The sequence below is a fragment of the Blennius ocellaris genome (assembly GCF_963422515.1).
Source record: "Blennius ocellaris genome assembly, contig: SCAFFOLD_153, whole genome shotgun sequence".
In the NCBI taxonomy this organism is placed as follows: Eukaryota; Metazoa; Chordata; class Actinopteri; order Blenniiformes; family Blenniidae; genus Blennius; species Blennius ocellaris.
Genome location: NW_027662096.1, coordinates 1 through 27,507, shown reverse-complemented (window position 1 = coordinate 27,507; position 27,507 = coordinate 1). Strand labels below are relative to the sequence as shown.

The 27,507-nt window shown below is 53.3% G+C and overlaps 2 protein-coding genes across 2 annotated transcripts; one reads left to right on the top strand and one right to left on the bottom strand.

Moving 5' to 3' along the window:
* Positions 1–4,261: 4,261 nt before the first annotated feature.
* plg (plasminogen) lies at positions 4,262–17,906 on the top strand (the record flags this gene model as incomplete). Its single annotated transcript, XM_080521744.1, has 19 exons — positions 4,262–4,358; positions 6,910–7,045; positions 7,118–7,224; positions 7,583–7,697; positions 7,834–7,973; positions 8,192–8,312; positions 8,709–8,827; positions 8,926–9,088; positions 9,162–9,286; positions 10,031–10,193; positions 11,248–11,429; positions 11,870–12,018; positions 12,866–12,959; positions 13,811–13,925; positions 14,818–14,892; positions 14,995–15,135; positions 15,798–15,904; positions 15,988–16,133; positions 17,745–17,906. 19 exons carry the CDS (start codon positions 4,262–4,264, stop codon positions 17,904–17,906), a joined length of 2,457 nt encoding a protein of 818 aa, XP_080377870.1.
* Positions 17,907–18,415: 509 nt separating this feature from the next.
* Positions 18,416–26,671, bottom strand: LOC308148300 (solute carrier family 22 member 2-like; the record flags this gene model as incomplete). Its single annotated transcript, XM_080521746.1, is given in 11 exon segments — positions 18,416–18,519; positions 19,157–19,269; positions 21,464–21,572; positions 21,644–21,858; positions 23,407–23,507; positions 24,407–24,521; positions 25,488–25,656; positions 26,170–26,287; positions 26,289–26,325; positions 26,418–26,521; positions 26,624–26,671. Coding segments are annotated over 11 exon segments (1,233 nt in total), but the record flags the coding sequence as incomplete, so codon positions are not given.
* Positions 26,672–27,507: the final 836 nt, after the last annotated feature.

The window sequence follows — 27,507 nt, the reverse complement described above, 5'->3', positions numbered from 1 at the left end:
GTCTGAAGTTTTAGTAAAGCAGGTCTGCAGAACCAACCGGAATGCACCGGAATCCTTTGTGTGCTGGAACCCGGGGCGGAGGGGCGGCGGAGGAGCGGAGGGGCGGCGGGGCAGCGGCGGGGCGGCGGAGGAGCGGCGGGGAGGTGGAGCGGCGGGGCGGCGGGGCGGCGGGGCGGAGGGGCGGAGGGGCGGAGGGGCGGCGGGGCAGCGGAGGAGCGGCGGGGCGGCGGAGCGGCGGAGCGGCGGGGCGGCGGGGCGGCGGGGCGGTGGAGGGGCGGCGGAGGAGCGGCGGGGAGGTGGAGCGGCGGGGCGGAGGGGCGGCGGGGCGGCGGGGCAGCGGAGGAGCGGCGGGGCGGCGGGGCGGAGGGGCGGTGGGGCAGCGGAGGAGCGGCGGGGCGATGGGGCGGCGGGGCGGCGGGGCAGCGGGGCGGAGGAGCGGCGGGGCGGCGGGGCGGCGGGGCGGCGGGGCGGCGGGGCGGCGGGGCGGCGGAGCGGCGGCCGCGGCCTCACGCCCAACCAAGACTTCGGCTTCAGGCGTCGGTTCTGCCGGTTCCGACCTGAACCCGTGACGTGACGTGGTTCGACGAGGAACGTAGAACCACGGAGGTTCCACACGTCCACGACTTCCTGTCGAGAACAACCACTAAGAAACTATAAACTCTGTAAACTCACATTTTGAAACTGAAGCTTAAAAACATTAGAAGAATAAAAATCCTCCTCTGCCGTTTCAGTTGATTTGTTTTTTAATTATAATAAATGATAATTTAAGAAGATTGTGTGAAATAAAGATGCTTCCTTTATAGTATTTTATGAAATGGACTTAAAATTGAGTAAATCTTTGTTTTGCTCAAAAAACATTAACGTGAAAAAAGTGAAATAATGAATGTTGCAGTAAAAACGGATTTGTTACTTTTGTCCAGTTTATTTGATTTAATCTTGTGTTTCTGCTTTTCAGAGGAACTTTTAACAAAAAGGAAAATTAATCATCGGCTTCTGATTCCAAACATTTCAACTCAGAACAAGAAGGAAGAATCAGTGTGTGAATTTAAAAACTGAACTCAGAGAAATTCTTCTTTTGCACTCAAATAAAACGTTCATTCATTCATTCATTCATTCATTCATCTTTCCACAGAAAGCAGAACCGGCAATATAGTAAGTATAATATGATAGAATATAGTATAATATGATAGAATACAGTATAATATGATAGAATACAGTATAATATGATAGAATATAGTATAATATGATAGAATACAGTATAATATGATAGAATACAGTATAATATGATAGAATATAGTATAATATAGATCTTTATTTTAAACATTTCCAAAAAGAAAACTATTTAAAATATGTTCATATCAACAATATGAGCATAAAGAAAGAAAAAACGATAAATAGATAATAATTAGTATTATTATTATTATTATTACTATTATATTAATATTCAAGCATAATAATAATAACATTTGTAATAGTAAACCATCAGGCATAATAATAATAATGTTTATTTATTCGTTCTCTTCATATTCTAATAATCTGTTTTGAGTCATAAAATAATAATTAAAAAAATCTGATAACCTGAAACATGATCGTGTTTTAAAAGTTATTTACTCGTTATTATTATTACTATTATGATTATGATTATGATTATGATTATGATTATGATTATTATTATTATTATTATTATTATTATTATTATAGTCAAATCTGCTTCCTGCTTTTTCACATCATTTCTGTTCTTTCAGTCATTTTATTCTAAATTCTGAGTTCCTCTCTAATATCACGGCTCTACGTTCTGCAGTGAGTCTGGAGAACCCCGGTTCTCTCTAGAACCCCCGTCAGGTTTTCAGGCTGGAACTTCATCGGCTGAATATTTGCTACTTTCCTTCGTTCTCCTGAAGTGGTTCTCCTGAAGTGGTTCTTCCCTGGTTCTGCGGCTCCTCAGGTTCCCGCTGTTTAACAGACGGTGCAGCGTCGCCCCCTGGCGGCGGAGCGCAGAACTGCACCAACGTCCTGTAGAGCCGGAGACACGAAATGAACCAAACATCAAGAGACACGAAACAAACCGGGACATGTAGTTAGATTACTGAGACTTTAGTGGGGGGGGGGGGGGGGGGGGGGGGGGGGGGGGGGGTCATGGTCTGGCTTGGGGGCCAGTGGGGGTCGAAGGTCTGGTTTGATTAATGGAGCTTTGCTACATTTCAATTTCAAGAGACGCCCCCTACAGCCTGTGAGACGCCCCCTACAGCCTGTGAGACGCCCCCTACAGGCAGTGAGACGCCTCCTACGGGCAGTGAGACGCCCCCTACAGGCTGTGAGACGCCCCCTACAGCCTGTGAGACGCCCCCTACGGGAAGTGAGACGCCCCCTACAGGCAGTGAGACGCCTCCTACGGGCAGTGAGACGCCCCCTACAGGCTGTGAGACGCCCCCTACAGCCTGTGAGACGCCCCCTACGGGAAGTGAGACGCCCCCTACAGGCAGTGAGACGCCTCCTACGGGCAGTGAGACGCCCCCTACAGGCTGTGAGACGCCCCCTACAGCCTGTGAGACGCCCCCTACAGGCAGTGAGACGCCCCCTACAGGCAGTGAGACGCCTCCTACGGGCAGTGAGACGCCCCCTACAGGCTGTGAGACGCCCCCTACAGCCTGTGAGACGCCCCCTACAGCCTGTGAGACGCCCCCTACAGGCAGTGAGACGCCCCCTACGGGCAGTGAGACGCCCCCTACAGCCTGTGAGACGCCCCCTACGGGCAGTGAGACGCCCCCTACAGGCAGTGAGACGCCCCCTACAGGCAGTGAAATGCCCCCTACAGGCAGTGAGACGCCTCCTACGGGCAGTGAGACGCCCCCTACAGGCTGTGAGACGCCCCCTACAGCCTGTGAGACGCCCCCTACGGGAAGTGAGACGCCCCCTACAGGCAGTGAGACGCCTCCTACGGGCAGTGAGACGCCCCCTACAGGCTGTGAGACGCCCCCTACAGCCTGTGAGACGCCCCCTACAGGCAGTGAGACGCCCCCTACAGGCAGTGAGACGCCTCCTACGGGCAGTGAGACGCCCCCTACAGGCTGTGAGACGCCCCCTACAGCCTGTGAGACGCCCCCTACAGCCTGTGAGACGCCCCCTACAGGCAGTGAGACGCCCCCTACGGGCAGTGAGACGCCCCCTACAGCCTGTGAGACGCCCCCTACGGGCAGTGAGACGCCCCCTACGGGCAGTGAGACGCCCCCTACAGGCAGTGAGACGCCCCCTACGGGCAGTGAGACGCCCCCTACAGCCTGTGAGACGCCCCCTACAGGCAGTGAGACGCCCCCTACAGGCAGTGAGACGCCCCCTACGGGCAGTGAGACGCCCCCTACAGGCAGTGAGACGCCCCCTACAGGCAGTGAGACGCCCCCTACGGGCTGTGAGACGCCCCCTACAGGCAGTGAGACGCCCCCTACAGGCAGTGAGACGCCCCCTACGGGAAGTGAGACGCCCCCTAAAGCCTGTGAGACGCCCCCTACAGGCAGTGAGGCGCCCCCTACAGGCAGTGAGACGCCCCCTGCAGCCTGTGAGACGCCCCCTACAGGCAGTAAGACGCCCCCTACGGGCAGTGAGACGCCCCCTACAGCCTGTGAGACGCCCCCTACAGGCAGTGAGACGCCCCCTACAGCCTGTGAGACGCCCCCTACAGGCAGTGAGACGCCCCCTACGGGCTGTGAGACGCCCCCTACAGGCAGTGAGACGCCCCCTACGGGCAGTGAGACGCCCCCTAAAGCCTGTGAGACGCCCCCTACAGCCTGTGAGATGCCCCCTACAGGCAGTGAGGCGCCCCCTACAGGCAGTGAGGTGCCTCCTACAGGCAGTGAGGCGCCCCCTACAGGCAGTGAGGTGCCTCCTACAGGCAGTGAGACGCCCCCTACAGCCTGTGAGACGCCCCCTACGGGCAGTGAGACGCCCCCTACAGGCTGTGAGACGCCCCCTACGGGCAGTGAGACGCCCCCTACAGGCTATGCCCCCTGCGGAGCCTCTGCACTGTTTGCTCTGCAGCCTCAGCTGATCATTAACCAATCAGATCGATGCAGCCGATCGCGGCTTGGCGCTCCGGCGCCCCCACACAAACACACGGGGGGTCAGAGGTCGACGCTCGTCCCCAAACTCTGCCGCAGAGACGGATTTTGACCCTCTGACGGCGGCGGGACAATGATTGACGAGGGACGGACGAGACGTCCCCCGGAGCTCAGTGGAGTCGAGACAAACCAGCAGGAACGTCGTCGACATGAACCCGAGCATCGCCGCGCTGCTGCTGGGGGCGCTAGCCTGCGCCGCTAACTGCGCCGATGAGACGGCGACGGGTCGCAGGCTAGCACGCTCAGGTAAGAACGTTAGCAAGAGGGCAACAGGGCGCGGGCTAGCCCACACCGCTGACAACGCTACCGAGAGGGCGAAGGGTCGCAGGCTAGCCTGCACAGCTAACAACGCTACCGAGAGGGTAGAAGATCAAAGGCCTCCTCGTCTCGACGTTAAACTACGATAAAAACCAAGAACGCTCTCAGTGTCTCCATTCCTCCACCTTTGATTCGACCTTAAAGACGATAAAAGCTGGAGAAGTCGTTTCCCTCCAAATCCCGCTAAAAACCTACGTTTCGTTACGTTGTCGTCATCAAAGCTTCTCGGTGTTTCATCTTCCCTTTGTCCTCGTGAGACGATGCGATCACGTCAGACGTAAACGATAACGGAACTTTTACTCGCGAACGACGTTTCAATGCTACGCGATTATTGACGATTCCAAAGGGACTCGCCTGTCGGTCCTCATGGTCCAGTTTCCTACTTCAGAGTTTTGTGTTTTTATTGTCTAGTTTTTTTGTTTGTTCTGTCGTTTTTCTGCCGTATCGTCTTGTTTTTCTGTGTTCTGGACTCTCGATGTCAGATGATCTTGCAGAAGTTCAGTTGGAACGTTTATGCAACAACGAGCTAACAAAACACTGTTTACAGTCCGTGAGAAGTCCCCGGGTTCCCGAGTCCCGGATCTCAGAGTCCAGAACGTCGCAATCGACACAGAACAGTAGAAAAACAAGTGTCTGGCTTTTATTCTGGAAAAGAAGAGTTATTGTGCAGCATTTAACAGAAGTAGAACCTCGAGAGAAAACAGAACGTCTTTGATCGACTTGAGAAAAATCTGCTCTTTTTAACACTTTGATCCAGAAGATGAAAGCGTCTTAGAATTTCTAGAACAGGAGAGTTTGAGAACGTGTCAAAGTTGGAAACATTTGTAAGAACTGAGTTCTAGGATCCGTCAGACGTCTGGAATGTTTTGGAGTTCCAGATTGTGACCGCGGTCTACGACGGGACGTTTCTAAAATATCTGAGAATTCTGGATGGTTTGACAGTTCTGGATCATGTGAGGGTTCTAGAATGTGTGGCGGTTCTGGAAGACCAGAGCATCTGAGTCGAGACCAAGACTTTAAGGTCCTGAGACTGAGTTAAGACCAAGACCAGAACATCCCAAGACTTAGTCAAGACCAAGACTTTAGGGTCCTGAGACTGAGTTAAGACCAAGATTTTAAGGTATATGAGGACTCAAGACCAAGACCAGAACATTCCAAAACTGAGTCAAGACCAAGACCAGAGCATTCCAAGTCCAAGACAAGACCAAGACTTTAAGGGGCAGAGACTGAATCAAGACCACAACTCAGACTCTGTGGTCTTGATACTGGTCTGTAGTACTTCTTAATCCTGGTCTGTAGTACTTCTTGATCCTGGTCTGTAGTACTTCTTGATACTGGTCTTCAGTACTTCTTGATCCTGGTCTGTAGTACTTCTTGATCCTGGTCTGTAGTACTTCTTGATCCTGGTCTTCAGTACTTCTTGATCCTGGTCTGTAGTACTTCTTGATCCTGGTCTGTAGTACTTCTTGATCCTGGTCTTCAGTACTTCTGGATCCTGGTCTGTAGTACTTCTTGATCCTGGTCTTCAGTACTTCTTGATCCTGGTCTGTAGTACTTCTTGATCCTGGTCTTCAGTACTTCTTGATCCTGGTCTGTAGTACTTCTTGATCCTGGTCTTCAGTACTTCTTGATCCTGGTCTTCAGTACTTCTTGATCCTGGTCTGTAGTACTTCTTGATCCTGGTCTGTAGTACTTCTTGATCCTGGTCTTCAGTACGTCTTGATCCTGGTCTGTAGTACTTCTTGATCCTGGCCTGTAGTACTTCTTGATACTGGTCTTCAGTACTTCTTGATACTGGTCTTCAGTACTTCTTGATCCTGGTCTGTAGTACTTCTTGATACTGGTCTTCAGTACTTCTTGATCCTGGTCTGTAGTACTTCTTGATACTGGTCTTCAGTACTTCTTGATCCTGGTCTGTAGTACTTCTTGATCCTGGTCTTCAGTACTTCTTGATCCTGGTCTGTAGTACTTCTTGATCCTGGTCTTCAGTACTTCTTGATCCTGGTCTGTAGTACTTCTTGATCCTGGTCTTCAGTACTTCTTGATCCTGGTCTGTAGTACTTCTTGATCCTGGTCTTCAGTACTTCTGGATCCTGGTCTGTAGTACTTCTTGATCCTGGTCTGTAGTACTTCTTGATCCTGGTCTTCAGTACTTCTTGATCCTGGTCTGTAGTACTTCTTGATCCTGGTCTTCAGTACTTCTGGATCCTGGTCTGTAGTACTTCTTGATCCTGGTCTGTAGTACTTCTTGATCCTGGTCTTCAGTACTTCTTGATCCTGGTCTGTAGTACTTCTTGATCCTGGTCTTCAGTACTTCTTGATCCTGGTCTGTAGTACTGCATCATGACCTTGCCCTCACACCGGTTGACCACAGACCGAAAACCAGAGTTGTTTCTAAAAGACCAATAAAGTGAAGGAGGTGTAACCGGAGTTCTCTGCGCCACTTCCTGTTTGCTGAACGACTGAGCGTCTGTTGCAGCTAGCGGCTTCGACGTGGACGGCTACGCTAAAACGGAGGGCGCCTGGGTCCTGTCTCTGAACAAGCGACTGTACGCCGTCGACACGGCGGCCGACTGCGCCGCCAAGTGCAACTTGGAGACGTTCTTCACGTGCAGGTGAGCTGCGGCGCGTCGCGCCTCCGACGCCGCGTCGGCGCGGAGGCCTGACGCCACGTTCCCTCTGCGCAGGGCCTTCATGTACATCGAGAAGGACCAGGAGTGCTGGACGGCCGCCGCTAACTCCAAGTCGGAGTCCGTCCTGCGCAGGACCAGCACCGTGTTGTACGAAAAGAACGGTAAAGTATGGCCGGCGAGCGGAATGCGTTGGCGACGCTCTACGCTAGCATGTCAGAAAAAAGGTCAAAGGTCGGTGAAGCTAAAGGTCGGTGAAGCTAACGAAAGAAAATAGAAGTTAGCAGCTCCAATGCTAACGCGCATCGCTAATGCTAACTGTGAGAACAGATGAGGGCTTAGTAGCTCCAATGCTAATGCGTATTGCTAATGCTAACTGTGAGAACAGATGAGAGTTAGCAGCTCCAATGCTAACGCGCATCGCTAATGCTAACTGTGAGAACAGATGAGTGAGAGTTAGCAGCTCCAATGCTAACGCGAGACGAGCAGGTTGTGACGCTCTGTGATCCCGTGTGGAACCAGATTACCTCCTGGAGTGTGTGAACGGAGTGGGGACGGACTACCGGGGGACGAAGACCAAAAGTAAGACAGGGAAGGTTTGTCAACGGTGGGAGGCCAAGTACCCGCACAGACCCAAGTAGGTACACACACACACACACACACACACACACACACACACACACACACACACACACACACACACACACACACACACACACACACACACACACACACACACAGTGTTCCAGTCAGTGTGTGTGTGCTTCCTGCAGCGTCACGCCACAGACTCACCCGCGAGCCGACCTGGAGTCCAACTTCTGCAGGAACCCTGACGGAGACGGTGGAGGACCCTGGTGCTACACCACCGACCCCGACACCCGCTGGGAGCACTGCGACGTGCCGAGCTGCACCGGTGTGTGTGTGTGTGTGTGTGTGTGGGACAGAGCATTTTCCCTCAGTTGCCATGGAGATGAAGTCTGAGCGTTTCTGAAAAGTTCCATCCTGAGCCAAACAAGTGTTACGATCAAACGGAACCCCGGAGGGTCAAAGTTGTGAAGCTGAGCGGTTGTGTTTACTTGTTGTTGACGACAAGGTGTTTGTTTGTTTGTTTGTTTGTCGGTTCCTGCTCAGAGGACTGCATCCACTGCAGCGGCGAGGACTACCGGGGGAAAGTGTCCACCACCGAGAACGGCTTCACCTGCCAGCGCTGGGACGCCCAGAAGCCCCACAACCACGGCTACAACCCCAGCGCGTAAGAGCCGCTAACGGAACGCCGCTAACGGAGCGCCGCTAACGGAGCGTTAGCGCTCCGTTAGCGGCGTTCTGTTAGAGGCGTTCCGTTAGAGGCGCTCCATAAGAGGCGCTCCGTTAGCGGCGTTCCATTAGCGGCGTTCCATTAGCGCCGCTAGCGTCGCTCCGCCAACGGAACGCCGCTAACGGAACGCCGCTAATGGAGCGCCGCTAACGGAGCGTTAGCGCTCCGTTAGCGGCGTTCTGTTAGAGGCGTTCCGTTAGAGGCGCTCCGTAAGAGGTGCTCCGTTAGCGGCGTTCCATTAGCGGCGTTCCATTAGCGCCGCTAGCGCTAGCGTCGCTCCGCTAACGGAACGCCGCTAACGGAGCGCCGCTAACGGAGCGCCGCTCACCACAGGCTGCCCCAGAAGTTCCTGGAGGAGAACTACTGCAGGAACCCGGACGGAGACCCTCAACCCTGGTGCTTCACCACCAGCCCGTCCAAACGCTGGGACGTCTGCTCCATCCCCCGCTGCAGTGAGTCCACGCCCACGTCCAGAGGACAGAGCGTCCTCCTCGACTCGCGTCCAGGCGGCGACCGATCCGACTGACGTGGAACCGTTCTGACGTTTCAGCCTCGGAGCCGCCGACCATCGTCCCGGAGTCCGCCTGCATCACCAGCGAGGGCGGGTCTTACCGCGGAACCATCGCCGTGACCGAGTCCGGCAAGACGTGTCAGAGGTGGTCGGGTCAGACGCCGCACAAACACAACCGCACCCCCGACAACTACCCCTGCAAGTAAGAACCCCAAACCAGGAACAGGTAAAGCTCCGTGGATCCGGTCTGAACGGTTCCTCTGGTTCCCCGCCAGAGGTCTGGAGAACAACTACTGCCGGAATCCAGACAACGAGAGGAAGCCCTGGTGCTACACCACCGACCCCGAGACTCGCTGGGAGTACTGCAGCGTGCCACGCTGCGGGGACGCACCTGCACCAGGTATGACCCGCAAACCCCACCCTGAACCCCACAAGAACCCTGTCCAAACCCCACAAGAACCCCACAAGAACCCGGTCCAAACCCCACCCTGAACCCCACAAGAACCCTGTCCAAACCCCACAAGAACCCCACAAGAACCCGGTCCAAACCCCACCCTGAACCCCACAACAACCCTGTCCAAACCCCACCCTGAACCCCACAAGAACCCTGTCCAAACCCCACCCTGAACCCCACAAGAACCCGGTCCAAACCCCACCCTGAACCCCTCAAGAACCCGGTCCAAACCCCACCCTGAACCCCACAAGAACCCTGTCCAAACCCCACCCTGAACCCCTCAAGAACCCGGTCCAAACCCCACCCTGAACCCCACAAGAACCCGGTCCAAACCCCACCCTGAACCCCACAAGAACCCTGTCCAAACCCCACCCTGAACCCCACAAGAACCCGGTCCAAACCCCACCCTGAACCCCTCAAGAACCCGGTCCAAACCCCACCCTGAACCCCACAAGAACCCTGTCCAAACCCCACCCTGAACCCCTCAAGAACCCGGTCCAAACCCCACCCTGAACCCCTCAAGAACCCTGTCCAAACCCCACCCAGAACCCTGTCCAAACCCCACCCAGAACCCTGTCCAAACCCCACCAGAACCCTGTCCAAACCCCACCCTGAACTCCTCAAGAACATTTTAGCTTTGGGAACCAGCGGTTCTGAGATAAGAGGCGTCCGTTGGCGTTGTGTTCCCAGACGAGCCGGTGATTCCCCCCGACGACGACGACGACTGCTACGAGGGGAACGGCGCCTCGTACCGCGGCGTCACGTCGGAGACCATCAGCGGGAAGAAATGCCAACTGTGGAGCGCCACGACGCCTCACCGCCACAATAAGACGCCTCAGAAGTTCCCCTCAGCGTCAGTACCCGGCGATATAGAGCATCTTCCTCCTCTAACACCAGATTATAGAGCATCTTCCTCCTCTAATCCAGATTATAGAGCATCTTCCTCCTCTAACACCAGATTATAGAGCATCTTCCTCCTCTAATCCAGATTATAGAGCATCTTCCTCCTCTAACACCAGATTATAGAGCATCTTCCTCCTCTAATCCAGATTATAGAGAATCTTCCTCCTCTAATCCAGATTATAGAGCATCCTACTCCTCTAATCCAGGTTATAGAGCATCTTCCTCCTCTAACACCAGATTATAGAGCATCTTCCTCCTCTAACACAGATTATAGAGCATCTTCCTCCTCTAATCCAGATTATAGAGCATCTCCCTCCTCTAACACCAGATTATAGAGCATCTTCCTCCTCTAATCCAGATTATAGAGAATCTTCCTCCTCTAATCCAGATTATAGAGCATCTTACTCCTCTAATCCAGGTTATAGAGCATCTTCCTCCTCTAACACCAGATTATAGAGCATCTTCCTCCTCTAACACAGATTATAGAGCATCTTCCTCCTCTAATCCAGATTATAGAGCATCTTCCTCCTCTAACACAGATTATAGAGCATCTTCCTCCTCTAATCCAGATTATAGAGCATCTTCCTCCTCTAACACAGATTATAGAGCATCTTCCTCCTCTAATCCAGATTATAGAGCATCTTCCGCCTCTGATCCAGATTATAGAGCATCTTCCTCCTCTAACACAGATTATAGAGCATCTTCCTCCTCTAATCCAGATTATAGAGCATCTTCCTCCTCTAACACAGATTATAGAGCATCTTCCTCCTCTAACACAGATTATAGAGCATCTTCCTCCTATAATCCAGATTATAGAGCATCTTCCTCCTCTAATGAATGCACATTGAGTCAATCATTAGAGACTCAGTCACAGTTGACCAAACACCACAGCAAGCTAATGCTAATGCTAATGCTAACAGCTCTGGGACATTTCCGGGAATGTAGCTAGTTGCTTTCACGACCTTTCGAAGTGAAACCCCAGACCGGGTTCTGTCCTGAAACAGGGACCTGAAGAGGAACCTGTGCAGGAACCCTGACGCAGACCAGGCCCCCTGGTGCTACACCATGGACCCCAAGGTCCGCTGGGAGTACTGCAACCTGGAGCGGTGCCCCCCCAAGGAGCAGCCCACCATCGCCCCCAAACCCCACCCGCCCTCCACCGCCACCCAGGCCCCGGCACAGCGCGGTGAGTCCTCGCGCTCAGGGAACCTTCTGGAACCACGTGGTGGTCCGTTTCCATGGCAACAGTCCTGTCGGCTCAGTCACCGCGCAACTTTTTGAAAACGTTCGGGTTTCACATATAAGCAATGCTACATGCTACATGCTAAAGATTTTCAGGTTTCACCTATAAGCAATGCTACATGCTACATGCTAAAGATTTTCAGGTTTCACCTATAAGCAATGCTACATGCTACATGCCAAATTGTTTCAGGCTCACACACCAGCGATGCTACATGCTAAACATGATTAAAGTGACTCCAGCAGCGCCGCCCCTCAGGCTCCGCCCCTCAGGCTCCGCCCCTCAGGCTCCGCCCTCCAGTAGCGTAGCGCAGCGTGAAGGACGCGGCGCTACGCTACTGGAGGGCGTTTCCTGTTCTCGAGGTTTTTCCGTCTGCGCCGTTTCAGACTGCAAGGTGGGAAATGGCGCGGCGTACCGCGGCCCTACGTCCATCACCGCCCTGGGCGTGACCTGCCAGGCGTGGAGCGCCCAGAGTCCTCACCAGCACAACAGCTTCACGCCGCAGAGCCACCCTACCAAGGGCCTGGACGGCAACGTAAGTCCCCGAGGCCATGCCGCTGTGCCGCCATACCGCCACACCGCCACCACACCACCACACCAAGCCGCCAGACCGCCACGCCACCACACCACCACACCAAGCCGCCAGACCGCCACGCCACCACACCACCAAACCAAGCCACCATACCGCCACGCCACCGCTCCACCACACCAAGCCGCCATACCGCTACACCACACCACCACACCGCCACGCCACCACACCAAGCCGCCATACCGCCACGCCACCACACCACACCGCTACACCACACCGCCACGCCACCACACCGCCAGACCGCATCGCCACCATACCACCACACCAAGCCGCCATACCGCCACGCCACCACACCACACAGCCACACCACACCGCTACACCACACCGCCACGCCACCACACCGCCAGACTGCATCGCCACCATACCACCACACCAAGCCGCCATACCGCCACACCGCCACGCCACCAGACCGCCACACCTCAGTTTTCAGCCTGGAAACTCTCGGAGGTTTTCAAGTGAAACCCTCTGGAGCCTCTTGGTGTCTGTTTCCATGACGACGGAGCTCAGAGCCCCTGAAAACCCAACTCTTTGAAAAAACTCTGTTTCCATGGAAACGCGGTAAAAACTAACTTTTTTTTTTAAAACGCTCCGACTTCGTCTCCATGGAAACGGGAGAAAACATGTTTCTTTAACAAAGTGAGACTTTATGACATCATCAACGTCGTTTCAACTGGAAATGTGTGTGTGTGTGTGTGTGTGTGTGTGTGTGTGTGTGTGTGTGTGTGTGTGTGTGTGTGTGTGTGTGTGTGTGTGTGTGTGTGTGTGTGTGTGTGTGTGTGTGTGTGGTCCTCAGAGCTGCAGGAACCCTGACAGTGACGTTAACGGTCCCTGGTGCTACACCACCGACCGCGACAAGAAGTGGGACTACTGCCGGATCCCCGACTGCGGTACGACGCCCCGTTTCCATGGCGACGCTCAGCGTCTCCTCCGACAAACGTTTCGTGTCTGAAAAACGACGCTTGTTTTTGTCGTTTTGAGTTTCACAACCTTTATTTACTTCACTTTAAACTTTGTTCAGCAAACACACACACACACACACACACACACACACACACACACACACACACACACACACACACACACACACACACACACACACACACACACACACACACACACACACACACACACACACACACACTGTTTTTAACAGTGTAAATCATGATATGGATGACATTCAGTACCTGGTCTGGTTCTGATGGTTCTGGATGTTCTGAGGGTTCTGGACGTTCTGAGGGTTCTGGACGTTCTGATGGTTCTGGACGTTCTGAGGGTTCTGGATGTTCTGATGGTTCTGGATGTTCTGAGGGTTCTGGATGTTCTGATGGTTCTGGATGTTCTGAGGGTTCTGGACGTTCTGATGGTTCTGGACGTTCTGAGGGTTCTGGATGTTCTGATGGTTCTGGATGTTCTGAGGGTTCTAGATGTTATGATGGTTCTGGATGTTCTGATGGTTCTGGATGTTCTGATGGTTCTGGATGTTCTGATGGTTCTGGATGTTCCGAGGGTTCTGAATGTTCTGATGGTTCTGGATGTTCTGAGGGTTCTGGATGTTCTGATGGTTCTGGATGTTCTGAGGGTTCTGGATGTTCTGATGGTTCTGGATGTTCTGAGGGTTCTGGATGTTCTGATGGTTCTGGATGTTCTGAGGGTTCTGGATGTTCCGAGGGTTCTGGATGTTCTGAGGGTTCTGGATGTTCTGAGGGTTCTGGATGTTCCCCTCCAGGTTCCTCTTCAGCAGACACAAACTGTGGAACCCCGGTGACGCGCCCCAGACGCTGCTTTGGCCGGATCGTAGGCGGCTGCGTGTCCAAAGCTCACTCCTGGCCCTGGCAGATCAGCCTGCGGACCAGGTGAGTCCTGGAGAACCTGGAGGACCTGGAGAACCTGGAGGACCGGGTCTGTCCCTCCGCCGGCAGGAACCTTCTGGTTCTCCAGGACGTTCTGTCAAAGTCACAATCCGTCGCAGGAACCAGAGAGAGTCTTCTCTGTCCCCACGTTATTGCTCAGTACACACACACACACACACACACACACACACACACACACACACACACACACACACACACAGGCTCCTCCATATGTCACACCTGTGGGGCCGAGGCTCCGCCCCCTCAGGTGGAGAGGTGATCAGCACTTTAACCACCGACAGGTGAGCTGCTCTCAGCCTGCAAACCACACAAGCAAACAAAACAAACAAACAAGCAAACAAAACAAACAAACAAGCAAACAAAACAAACAAACAAGCAAACAAAACAAACAAACCAACAGATCAACCAGGTAGTAAGATTTGTTCAATGAAGGTTATTTTTGTGTAAACTGGAGAGGAAATGTGTGGGCGTGGCCTAGAGCACCTGCACCTTCTGAAATAAAGCTAACGCTAACGCTAACGCTAATCCTAAAGCTCATGTACATGCTAAAGCTAACGTTAAACCTTATACTCACGTAAATGCTAAAGTTCAAGTTAATGCTAAAGCTTGAATTAATCATAACGCTAATGCTAACACTAAAGCTCATGTTAATGCTAAAGCTTGAATTAATCATAACGCTAATGCTAACACTAAAGTTCAAGTTAATGCTAAAGCTTGAATTAATCATAACGCTAATGCTAACACTAAAGCTCATGTTAATGCTAAAGCTTTCAATGCTAAAGTGAAGGTCAGTCCTAACGCTGGTGTGTGTGTGTGTGTGTGTGTGTGTGTGTGTGTGTGTGTGTGTGTGTGTGTGTGTGTGTGTGTGTTCCAGCTCGGGGGTCCACTTCTGCGGCGGCACCCTGATCCACCCTCAGTGGGTGGTGACGGCGGCTCACTGCCTGGAGAGGTGGGTTCCCTACAAACGCCGCCACCGCTGCTGCTCGCCATGTCTGACGCAGTGCTGCTGTCCCCCCCCCCCCCCCCCCCCCCCCTCCCCCCCCTCCCCCAGGTCCAGGAGGCCGTCGGCCTACAAGGTGGTCCTGGGGACCCACAGTGAGAGGGCCTCGGAGACGTCCAGGCAGGACCGGCTCCTGGACAAGCTGGTCCTCGGACCCAACAGCACCGACATCGCCCTGCTCAAACTGAGCAGGTCAGGCCCCGCCCCCTCACAGGCCCCGCCCCCTCACAGGGACGGCACCACTTTCATGGTTCTGTGTCGCCAGCTGTTGACCTGACCCGGATCAAGGTTCCCGGGATGATTTGATTTGATGATGTCAGAAGGGCGACGTTCGCTTTTCAGAGCACTCGGGGGTCAAAGGTCAAGGTGAAGGTCACGGAAAGGTCAAACACGTTTTGGTCATGACGCCGTCAGCCTCAATCTGGTTGGTGTCGAAGCAACGTTAAAATGTTCACCGTTCAATTCCCCATCCTCTGATTGGTCACAAGATCCAGTGACATCATCACCGTGGGTCTGGGGGGGGTCAAAGGTCACCGGGATGGAGGGGGGGGGACCGTTGTCGAAAGTTGCGTTTTCTTTCCCCATTTTCAAGTTAAAAACCAGAAAAGGTTCATAGCCTTTCGGGGTCCGTTTCCACGACAACGGAGCCCGTCCAGATGTTTCCTGTCGTCACGTCCTGGACGAACGTTTCTCCTCTTTTCAACTCCAGAAATTAATCAAAGTCGAGGAGATCAAAGTAGATCAAATCAATATATTTATCTTGAAAATATGGTTAAATGGAAATTAAGCCAGTGTGTGTGTGTGTGTGTGTGTGTGTGTGTGTGTGTGTGTGTGTGTGTGTGTGTGTGTTTCAGACCCGTCACCATAAACGACAAGGTTCTCCCGGCGTGTCTCCCGGAGAAAGACTTCGTGGTGGCGAGTGGAACCGAGTGCTACGTCACCGGATGGGGCGAGACGCAGGGTGAGGGGGGGGGGGGGGGGGCGGGCTAGCATTAGCAACATTAGCATTAGCGCCACCCTACGTTAACGCCGATGGTGTCGCAGGTACGGGAGGCGAGGGCGTCCTGAAGGAAGCCGGGTTCCCCGTCATCGAGAACAAGATCTGCAACCGTCCGTCCTACTTGAACGGTCGAGTGAAAGACCACGAGATGTGTGCCGGGAACATCGAGGGGGGGACGGACAGCTGCCAGGTAGCTTCAGCATTAACAAACATCAGGGGGGGACGGACAGCTGCCAGGTAGCTTCAGCATTAACAAACATCAGGGGGGGACGGACAGCTGCCAGGTAGCTTCAGCATTTACAAACATCAGGGGGGGACGGACAGCTGCCAGGTAGCTTCAGCATTAACAAACATCAGGGGGGGACGGACAACTGCCAGGTAGCTTCAGCATTAACAAACATCAGGGGGGGACGGACAACTGCCAGGTAGCTTCAGCATTAACAAACATCAGGGGGGGACGGACAGCTGCCAGGTAGCCTCAGCATTAACAAACATCAGGGGGGGACAGACAGCTGCCAGGTAGCTTCAGCATTAACAAACATCAGGGGGGGACGGACAGCTGCCAGGTAGCTTCAGCATTTACAAACATCAGGGGGGGACGGACAGCTGCCAGGTAGCTTCAGCATTAACAAACATCAGGGGGGGACGGACAACTGCCAGGTAGCTTCAGCATTAACAAACATCAGGGGGGGACGGACAGCTGCCAGGTAGCTTCAGCATTTACAAACATCAGGGGGGGACGGACAGCTGCCAGGTAGCTTCAGCATTAACAAACATCAGGGGGGGACGGACAACTGCCAGGTAGCTTCAGCATTAACAAACATCAGGGGGGGACGGACAACTGCCAGGTAGCTTCAGCATTAACAAACATCAGGGGGGGACGGACAGCTGCCAGGTAGCCTCAGCATTAACAAACATCAGGGGGGGACAGACAGCTGCCAGGTAGCTTCAGCATTAACAAACATCAGGGGGGGACAGACAGCTGCCAGGTAGCCTCAGCATTAACAAACATCAGGGGGGGACAGACAGCTGCCAGGTAGCCTCAGCATTAACAAACATCAGGGGGGGACAGACAGCTGCCAGGTAGCCTCAGCATTAACAAACATCGGGGGGGACGGACAGCTGCCAGGTAGCTTCAGCATTAACAAGAAGGCCGTTGCTGGGCTAATCCCCCGCCGGAGGGCTTTATATTTCCTCACAAAGCAGCTCTAAGGCAGCACACTTGGTACACTAGAGGGTGTTCCATGGGTCCTAGTAGATCATTATGTAGAATCTGAAAGGTCTTCTTCATAAGCTATGTCAAAATACGTCTCCAGAGCCCAAAAGGTGTTTTTGTGCACTTAGTGACCCTGTGACCTACTTAATATGCAAATTAGGTCAAGGTCACCATAGTATCCCTTCCCCCTCTGAGATGTATCCACATGTGAAGTTTGGTCACTGTGGGCCCAGGGGTTGCCGAGATATAGGTAGAAACGTTTGAACGTTCGAACGGACGTACGGACGTACGGACTTACGTACGGAGACTGTTTCAAGATCTAAGGATAATAAACAAACATCAAGGGGTTACATGATGTTACATGATCAGTTACCATGGCTAGGGAGTCAGTTACCATGGTTCCAGGGTTAGGTACCATGGCTAGGGAGTCAGTTACCATGGTTCCAGGGTTAGGTACCATGGCTAGGGAGTCAGTTACCATGGTTACATGCTTCATCTCGTCCCGTGGCTGAGCGGTCTGGTCCGCCACCATGGAGTCGGTCACCGTGGTTACGTGGTCACCGGCCCGTCCCGTGTCTCCCGCAGGGCGACAGCGGCGGGCCTCTGGTGTGTAACTCCCAGAACAGGTTCGTCCTGCAGGGCGTCACCTCCTGGGGGCTGGGCTGCGCCAACGCCATGAAGCCCGGCGTGTACGCCCGCGTGTCCAAGTTCGTCGACTGGATCGACCAAACCATCAAGGCCAACTGAGGGGAGCCCGGGAGCGGCGGGAAGCCAGCTAGCAGCTAGCAGCTAGCAGCTAGCGGCTAGTAGCTAGCAGCGAGCAGCCGCTTCCACTGGCGGCGCTAGCGGCGGTTTGAGAGTCGGAGGATTAAAAACAAGACGAAATGAAATCTGGGAATGTTTGATTTTTATGGGAATAAATGAAAGTGAAGGCAAAGTGAACGTTCAGACTGTCGTCTCGTCCTCGTCTGTCGGAGCAGGTTTTAGCGGTTCAGTCGTCTCCTGGACTCGTTTCCTGGAGGACAGGAAGCAGAAACAGATGCTCCAGTCAGACCTTCAAAATTAAAGCCCCGTTTCCATGACAGTGTTTGAAGTGGCGAGACGTTGAGTTTATGTGTAAAAGGTTTCATGTCGACACTGAAAACAGAAATAAGGACTGAGAGTCGTGACATCACGGGGGACCCTGGTTCTGATTGGCTCTACTGAGCATGTGCAGAAGAGGCGGCGCTTCACCAAAGTGGTGTTCCGCCGTTCTCCTACCGGTCGGGGAACTCCACGTCCTCGATGGTCTCAGGGAGACGACGTCCTTTAGTCTCAGGCAGAAGAAGAACCAAACCTCCAGCGAGCAACGCCACGACGCCTGGGGGCCCAACCGGCACACCTCCTTCAGTCAGGCTGTCACCATGACTCAGCATGTATTTATGATGACTCAGCATGATGACTCAGCATGATGACTCAACATGGTGACTCAGCATGTATTCATGATGACTCAGCATGATGACTCAGCATGGTGACTCAGCATGGTGACTCAGCATGTATTCATGATGACTCAGCATGGTGACTCAGCATGTATTCATGATGACTCAGCATGATGACTCAGCATGATGACTCAGCATGTATTCATGATGACTCCGCATGATGGCTCAGCATGGTGACTCAGCATGTATTCATGATGACTCAGCATGATGACTCAGCATGTATTCATGATGACTCAGCATGGTGACTCAGCATGTATTCATGATGACTCAGCATGATGACTCAACATGGTGACTCAGCATGTATTCATGATGACTCAGCATGATGACTCAACATGGTGACTCAACATGGTGACTCAGCATGATGACTCAGCAGGATGACTCAACATGATGACTCGGCATGATGACTCAACATGATGACTCGGCATGATGACTCGGCATGGTGACTCGGCATGGTGACTCGGCATGGTGACTCAGCATGCTGACTCAGCATGATGACTCGGCATGGTGTTTGAAACCCACCGAAGACGATGAGCGGCAGCTCCAACCAGATGGAGGCGAGTCTGTAGAGCAGGAATGGCGACACCATGCCTCCGATGTCACACAAGGTGGAGCAGACCGACACGCCCAGGTTCCTGCAACACCACCAGTCTGTCAGTCTCTGTTTAGTCTGTCTGTCTCTGTTTAGTCTGTCAGTCTCTGTTTAGTCTGTCGGTCTCTGTTTAGTCTGTCAGTCTCTGTTTAGTCTGTCTGTCTCTGTTTAGTCTGTCAGTCTCTGTTTAGTCTGTCGGTCTCTGGTTAGTCTGTCGGTCTCTGTTTAGTCTGTCGGTCTCTGTTTAGTCTGTCGGTCTCTGTTTAGTCTGTCGGTCTCTGGTTAGTCTGTCAGTCTCTGTTTAGTCTGTCAGTCTCTGTTTAGTCTGTCGGTCTCTGTTTAGTCTGTCAGTCTCTGTTTAGTCTGTCAGTCTCTGGTTAGTCTGTCAGTCTCTGTTTAGTCTGTCGGTCTCTGTTTAGTCTGTCAGTCTCTGGTTAGTCTGTCGGTCTCTGTTTAGTCAGTCTCTGTTTAGTTTGTCGGTCTCTGTTTAGTCTGTCAGTCTCTGTTTAGTCTGTCGGTCTCTGTTTAGTCTGTCAGTCTCTGTTTAGTCTGTCGGTCTCTGTTTAGTCTGTCAGTCTCTGTTTAGTCTGTCTGTCTCTGTTTAGTCTGTCAGTCTCTGTTTAGTCTGTCTGTCTCTGTTTAGTCTGTCAGTCTCTGTTTAGTCTGTCGGTCTCTGTTTAGTCTGTCAGTCTCTGGTTAGTCTGTCAGTCTCTGTTTAGTCTGTCAGTCTCTGTTTAGTCTGTCGGTCTCTGTTTAGTCTGTCAGTCTCTGGTTGGTCTGTCGGTCTCTGTTTAGTCTGTCAGTCTCTGGTTAGTCTGTCGGTCTCTGTTTAGTCAGTCTCTGTTTAGTCTGTCAGTCTCTGTTTAGTCTGTCGGTCTCTGTTTAGTCTGTCAGTCTCTGTTTAGTCTGTCAGTCTCTGGTTAGTCTGTCAGTCTCTGTTTAGTCTGTCAGTCTCTGTTTAGTCTGTCAGTCTCTGTTTAGTCTGTCAGTCTCTGGTTAGTCTGTCGGTCTCTGGTTAGTCTGTCAGTCTCTGGTTAGTCTGTCAGTCTCTGTTTAGTCTGTCGGTCTCTGGTTAGTCTGTCAGTCTCTGGTTAGTCTGTCAGTCTCTGGTTAGTCTGTCGGTCTCTGTTTAGTCTGTCAGTCTCTGGTTAGTCTGTCGGTCTCTGTTTAGTCTGTCAGTCTCTGGTTAGTCTGTCGGTCTCTGTTTAGTCAGTCTCTGTTTAGTCTGTCAGTCTCTGTTTAGTCTGTCGGTCTCTGTTTAGTCTGTCAGTCTCTGTTTAGTCTGTCAGTCTCTGGTTAGTCTGTCAGTCTCTGTTTAGTCTGTCAGTCTCTGGTTAGTCTGTCGGTCTCTGGTTAGTCTGTCAGTCTCTGGTTAGTCTGTCAGTCTCTGTTTAGTCTGTCGGTCTCTGGTTAGTCTGTCAGTCTCTGGTTAGTCTGTCTGTCTCTGTTTAGTCTGTCGGTCTCTGTTTAGTCAGTCTCTGTTTAGTCTGTCAGTCTCTGTTTAGTCTGTCGGTCTCTGTTTAGTCTGTCAGTCTCTGTTTAGTCTGTCAGTCTCTGGTTAGTCTGTCAGTCTCTGGTTAGTCTGTCAGTCTCTGTTTAGTCTGTCAGTCTCTGGTTAGTCTGTCAGTCTCTGTTTAGTCTGTCGGTCTCTGTTTAGTCTGTCAGTCTCTGTTTAGTCTGTCAGTCTCTGGTTAGTCTGTCAGTCTCTGTTTAGTCTGTCAGTCTCTGGTTAGTCTGTCAGTCTCTGGTTAGTCTGTCAGTCTCTGTTTAGTCTGTCAGTCTCTGGTTAGTCTGTCAGTCTCTGGTTAGTCTGTCAGTCTCTGTTTAGTCTGTCAGTCTCTGGTTAGTCTGTCGGTCTCTGGTTAGTCTGTCGGTCTCTGGTTAGTCTGTCGGTCTCTGTTTAGTCTGTCAGTCTCTGTTTAGTCTGTCAGTCTCTGTTTAGTCTGTCAGTCTCTGGTTAGTCTGTCGGTCTCTGGTTAGTCTGTCGGTCTCTGTTTAGTCTGTCAGTCTCTGTTTAGTCTGTCAGTCTCTGTTCGGTCGTTTCCGTCACGGCTGGTCTGGTAGAGCCGTCGTCTCCCAATCGGAAGGTTGCAGGTTCGAGTTGCGTCTCCACCCGTCTGGTAGGTGGAGACGCGTCCTTGAGCAAGGCAGTTCGTCCTTGAGCAAGGCAGTTGGTCCTTGAGCAAGGCACCCAGCCCCAAATCTCATCCGTTCAGTGTTTGAAGGAGCGTGGTCACCTGACGAAGGTGGGGTAGAGCTCCGTGTTGACGAACACCACCATCTCGAAGGCCATGGTGATCCCCAGACGTCCGATACAGGCCGCCGCCGTCTTGAGCCAGAACAGACCTGCAGGGACACGGTCAGTAGAGTCTTCTAGAGCATCTTCCCCGTCCTGAGTCCGTCCCGGTGAGACTCACTGTCGGGGATGAAGGCGGTGACGAAGCAGGACGTCCCGGCCACCATGTTGGCGGCGGCGAAGGGGAGGCGGCGTCCGATCCTGTCGATGGTGAAGAGGATGAGGAAGGCGGCGGGAAACTCCACCAGGCCGGAGATCAGGAAGTCCACGTAGACGTTTCCTCCCAGGATGCCCAGTCTCATGATGAGACCCTGGTACACCACGGCGCTGGTGAACCTGCGGAACACACCGCACCGTTTAGCCCCTGTAGGGGGTAGGGTGGTGCTGGAGGGGGTAGGGTGGTGCTGGAGGGGGTAGGGTGGTGCTGTAGGGGGTAGGGTGGTGCTGTAGGGGGGGTAGGGTGGTCCTGTAGGGGGGTGGTGCTGTAGGGGGTAGGGTGGTGCTGTAGGGGGGTGGTTCTGTAGGGGGTCGGGTGGTCCTGTAGGGGGGTGGTTCTGTAGGGGGGTAGGTCTGTAGGGGGTAGGCTGGTTCTGTAGGGGGGTGGTTCTGTAGGGGGTAGGGTGGTTCTGTAGGGGGGTGGTCTGTAGGGGGTAGGGTGGTGCTGTAGGGGGGCGGTTCTGTAGGGGGTAGGGTGGTGCTGTAGGGGGTAGGGTGGTGCTGTAGGGGGTAGGGTGGTGCTGGAGGGGGTAGGGTGGTGCTGTAGGGGGTAGGGTGGTGCTGTAGGGGGGCGGTTCTGTAGGGGGTAGGGTGGTGCTGTAGGGGGTAGGGTGGTGCTGTGGGGGGCGGTTCTGTAGGGGGTAGGGTGGTGCTGTAGGGGGGGTAGGGTGGTCCTGTAGGGGGGTGGTGCTGTAGGGGGTAGGGTGGTGCTGTAGGGGGGTGGTTCTGTAGGGGGTCGGGTGGTCCTGTAGGGGGGTGGTTCTGTAGGGGGGTAGGTCTGTAGGGGGTAGGCTGGTTCTGTAGGGGGGTGGTTCTGTAGGGGGTAGGGTGGTTCTGTAGGGGGGTGGTCTGTAGGGGGTAGGGTGGTGCTGTAGGGGGGCGGTTCTGTAGGGGGTAGGGTGGTGCTGTAGGGGGTAGGGTGGTACTGTAGGGGGGTAGGTCTGTAGGGGGTAGGCTGGTTCTGTAGGGGGGTGGTTCTGTAGGGGGTAGGGTGGTTCTGTAGGGGGGTAGGTCTGTAGGGGGTAGGCTGGTTCTGTAGGGGGGTGGTCTGTAGGGGGTAGGGTGGTGCTGTAGGGGGGCGTTTCTGTAGGGGGTAGGGTGGTGCTGTAGGGGGTAGGGTGGTACTGTAGGGGGTAGGGTGGTTCTGTAGGGGGTAGGGTGGTCCTGTAGGGGGTAGGGTGGTTCTGTAGGGGGTAGGGTGGTGCTGTAGGGGGGTGGTTCTGTAGGGGGTAGGGTGGTTCTGTAGGGGGGCGGTTCTGTAGGGGGTAGGGTGGTGCTGTAGGGGGTAGGGTGGTGCTGTAGGGGGGTGTTTCTGTAGGGGGGTGGTCTGTAGGGGGTAGGGTGGTGCTGTAGGGGGTAGGGTGGTTCTGTAGGGGGTAGGGTGGTTCTGTAGGGGGGCGGTTCTGTAGGGGGTAGGGTGGTGCTGTAGGGGGTAGGGTGGTGCTGTAGGGGGGTGGTTCTGTAGGGGGGTGGTTCTGTAGGGGGTAGGGTGGTGCTGTAGGGGGTAGGGTGGTGCTGTAGGGGGTAGGGTGGTGCTGTAGGGGGGTGGTTCTGTAGGGGGGTGGTTCTGTAGGGGGGTGGTTCTGTAGGGGGTAGGGTGGTGCTGTAGGGGGTAGGGTGGTTCTGTAGGGGGTAGGGTGGTGCTGTAGGGGGCAGGGCAGTTCTCACCAGTTAAACATGAGGACCAGCGTGTTCCTCCTCATGTTGGGGGTTCTGATCAGGTCCAGCAGAGACCCGGACGACGACTCGCCGTCGGCGTCACACCGGATCTGAAACGGAGAATCAGTCCCAGCGTCTCCAGAACCAAACCGTCTCCAGAACCAAACTGTCTGCAGAACCAAAGCGTCTGCAGAACCAAACCGTCTGCAGAACCAAACCGTCTGCAGAACCAAACCGTCTGCAGAACCAAACCGTCTCCAGAACCAAACCGTCTGCAGAACCAAACCGTCTGCAGAACCAAAGCGTCTGCAGAACCAAACCGTCTGCAGAACCAAACCGTCTCCAGAACCAAACCGTCTGCAGAACCAAAGCGTCTGCAGAACCAAACCGTCTGCAGAACCAAACCGTCTCCAGAACCAAACCGTCTGCAGAACCAAACCGTCTGCAGAACCAAACCGTCTGCAGAACCAAACCGTCTCCAGAACCAAACCGTCTGCAGAACCAAACCGTCTGCAGAACCAAAGCGTCTGCAGAACCAAACCGTCTGCAGAACCAAACCGTCTCCAGAACCAAACCGTCTGCAGAACCAAACCGTCTGCAGAACCAAACCGTCTGCAGAACCAAACCGTCTCCAGAACCAAACCGTCTGCAGAACCAAACCGTCTGCAGAACCAAACCGTCTGCAGAACCAAACCGTCTCCCGGGGCCCCGCCGACGTCGCGGACCTTCATTTTCTACACGGCGACGGAAATGATGTCCGTTTCCTTGGAAACAGGCAGGAACCCTGAAAACGATACGGTTTTCCACCACGCAACCCTTTGCTCCAGAAGGGTTCCTCCCGTTTCCCGGAGAGTCTTCAGAACGTCGTGTCTTCAGACTCTGTTAGCGCCGTCGTCGTGGAAACGGAGCCCAAAATGCTGTGCAGTTCCAGTTGAAAACCTTGTCATGTAAACCTTTGTTTGTTTGTTTGTTTGTTTGTTTGTTTGTTTGTGAAGCGTCGCGTCCGAACCTGCGACGTGTCGCCGAGTTCCCTCTTGTTCTCCTTGGCGATGGCCTCCGTCAGCGCCAGCGCCTCAGAGAGCCGGTTCTGGGAGAAGAGCCACCGCGGCGACTCGGGGAGGAGCCTGCGCCGCGGGGAAACACAACCACGTCACCGTTAGCGTTAGCGTTAGCGTTAGCCAAGAGCGCCGCGTTGGCATAAAACAAGGTTAAACTGCCGACGCGGCAGAAACATGAAACGGACCCGGAGAGTCCAGCAAAGATCAACGTGGGAAATAGTAATGCTAATGCTAATAGTAGCTTTAGCTAGGGTGTTCAGGAACACCTTGACCAATCAAGACCAGGACCAAGACTAAGAGCCAGACCAAGTCCACAGCAAACCAAGACCAAGACTAAGACCAGGACCAGGACCAGATCCAGGACCAGATCCAGGACCAAGAGAGTGAGTGCAGGACCTTGACCAGGTCTTGGGACCAGAACTACAGGAGCTTCAGCATTGGACAAACCAGACCACCGCTAAAGAATCTCTGCTAATGCTAATCAGCGCCTGTGTGGACACAGGCTAATGCTAATGCTGCTAACAGCTTTGACGACCGAGTCCTCCACAGGTTAATGCTAATGCTGCTAACAGCTTTGACGACTGAGTCCTCCACAGGCTAATGCTAATGCTACTAACAGCTTTGACGACTGAGTCCTCCACAGGCTAATGCTAATGCTGCTAACAGCTTTGACGACTGAGTCCTCCACAGGTTAATGCTAATGCTGCTAACAGCTTTGACGACTGAGTCCTCCACAGGTTAATGCTAATGCTGCTAACAGCTTTGACGACTGAGTCCTCCACAGGCTAATGCTAATGCTACTAACAGCTTTGACGACTGAGTCCTCCACAGGTTAATGCTAATGCTGCTAACAGCTTTGACGACTGAGTCCTCCACAGGCTAATGCTAATGCTACTAACAGCTTTGACGACTGAGTCCTCCACAGGCTAATGCTAATGCTGCTAAAAGCTTTGACGACTGAGTCCTCCACAGGCTAATGCTAATGCTAATGCTAGCTGCGGCAGCCTGGAGTGGACGCGGCGGTCGAGTCACCAGTAGTAGGACAGGAAGAGGACGTATGGCGCCGTGGTGGCGAGGTGCAGCCAGCGCCAGTTGGGGATGAGGAAGGCCAGCAGGGGGAGGATGAGGAGGCCGACGCTGAAGAACAGCTGGTAGACCACGCCCACCGTCCGTCTGTAGGACACGCCCACCATCTCTGCGACTGAGACAGGCGCGGTTTTACTCCTGCGTCATGCTAACCGCGGCGCTAGACAGTAATTAAGCGACTGCAGAGATTAGAAATGCTAATGGAGCATTTTGTTTTTCTTCTCGTACGTGACGTCGGTTAGCGGCATTGAAGCCCACGTTAACGCTAAAGCAAATGTTCTTCCTCAAGCTAATGTTAACGCTAAAGTTCATGTTAACCCTAAAGCTAACGTTAATTGCTAAAGCTTGAATTAACCATAACGCTCATGTTAATGCTAAAGGTCGTGTTAATGCTGAAGCTATCATTAATCATAACGCGAATGCTAATACTAAAGCTCATGTTAATGCTAAAGCTTTCAATGCTAAAGCGAAGGTCAGTCCTAAAGCTGGCGTGTGTGTGTGTGTGTGTGTGTGTGTGTGTGTGTGTGTGTGTGTGTGTGTGTGTGTGTGTGTGTGTGTGTGTGTGTGTGTGTGTGTGTGTGTGTGTGTGTGTGTGTGTGTGTGTGTGTGTGTGTGTGTGTGTCCGTACGCAGCACGTATCCCGTCATCCAGCCTCCCTTGACGCTGAAGCCCAGCAGGAGGCGCAGCAGCAGGATGGCGGTGTAGTTCGGCGCCACGGCGAGAGCGATGGCCGCCGCCGCCGCCACCCATGTTGGAGACCAGGAGGCTGATCCTGCGTCCGAACCTGCAGGAGAACCACAGTACGGAACCCTGTGTGTGTGTGTGTGTGTGTGTGTGTGTGTGTGTGTGTGTGTGTGTGTGTGTGTGTGTGTGTACCGGTCCGCCAGGTATCCGAACACCAAGCTGCCGATGAAGAACCCGAGGTTGAGCGTCGACTGGAACAAGTCCAGCAGCCAGGAGTCGGAACAGACCAGGTGGAACTGGAGGAGAGAACAAACAACCTCACTGAGGGTTCTGATGGTTCTACTGGTTCTGATAGTGCTACTGGTTCTAGTGGTTCTGATGGTTCTACTGGTTCTCACCTCAGTGACGATGGACGTCCTGCCCTGGTACTCGTACTCCCAACCCTCCTGAGAGACAGAAACAGGACCTTTCATCTTCAGGTCCCTTTATGACTCAAACTGCTTGAGACTTTGAAGTTCATAAGCGTAAGAACCGGGGTGACAGGGGGACAGGGGACGGGGGATGGAGGGACGGCAGGACAGGGGGCGGGGGACAGGGGACGGGGGATGGAGGGACGGGAGGACAGGGGGCGGGGACAGGGGATGGGGGATGGAGGGACGGGAGGACAGGGGCGGGGACAAGGAGACGGGGGAATTGTCCCACACAAAAAAGTTAAAAAGTGAATGAATGTAGTTTTTTGCTCGGAGTTCAAACTTATTAAACTTTCCTGGACCAGAAGTCAACATGAGGACAATTTGTCTCTTTGAAGTATTTCTCTACCTTCTGTGTAGAGAGCAGGCTGGAAAATACACGAGTACACGAGTACAGGAGTACAATAGTACAGGAGTACAGTAGTACTGTTGTACAGGAGTACAGGAGTACAGTAGTACTGTAGTACAGTAGTACAGGAGTACAGGAGTAGTGTAGTACAGGAGTACAGTAGTACAGGAGTACAGGAGTAGTGTAGTACAGGAGTACAGTAGTACAGGAGTAGTGTAGTACAGCAGTACAGGAGAACAGTAGTACAGGAGTACAGTAGTACAGGAGTGCAGTAGTACTGTACTACCAACAACTGTTAAATGTCCTTTTAACCACTAAAACATGTTAAACTTGTTTTAAGACGTTTTATTGTGAAGGAGAAGGTTTTTGCTTTGAAGTTCATTTCTGACTTGTCTGGTTAAAAATATTTATGTTACTGCAAACACAAAGTAACTAGTTACTTGTTCCCGGGTGAGGGAGTACC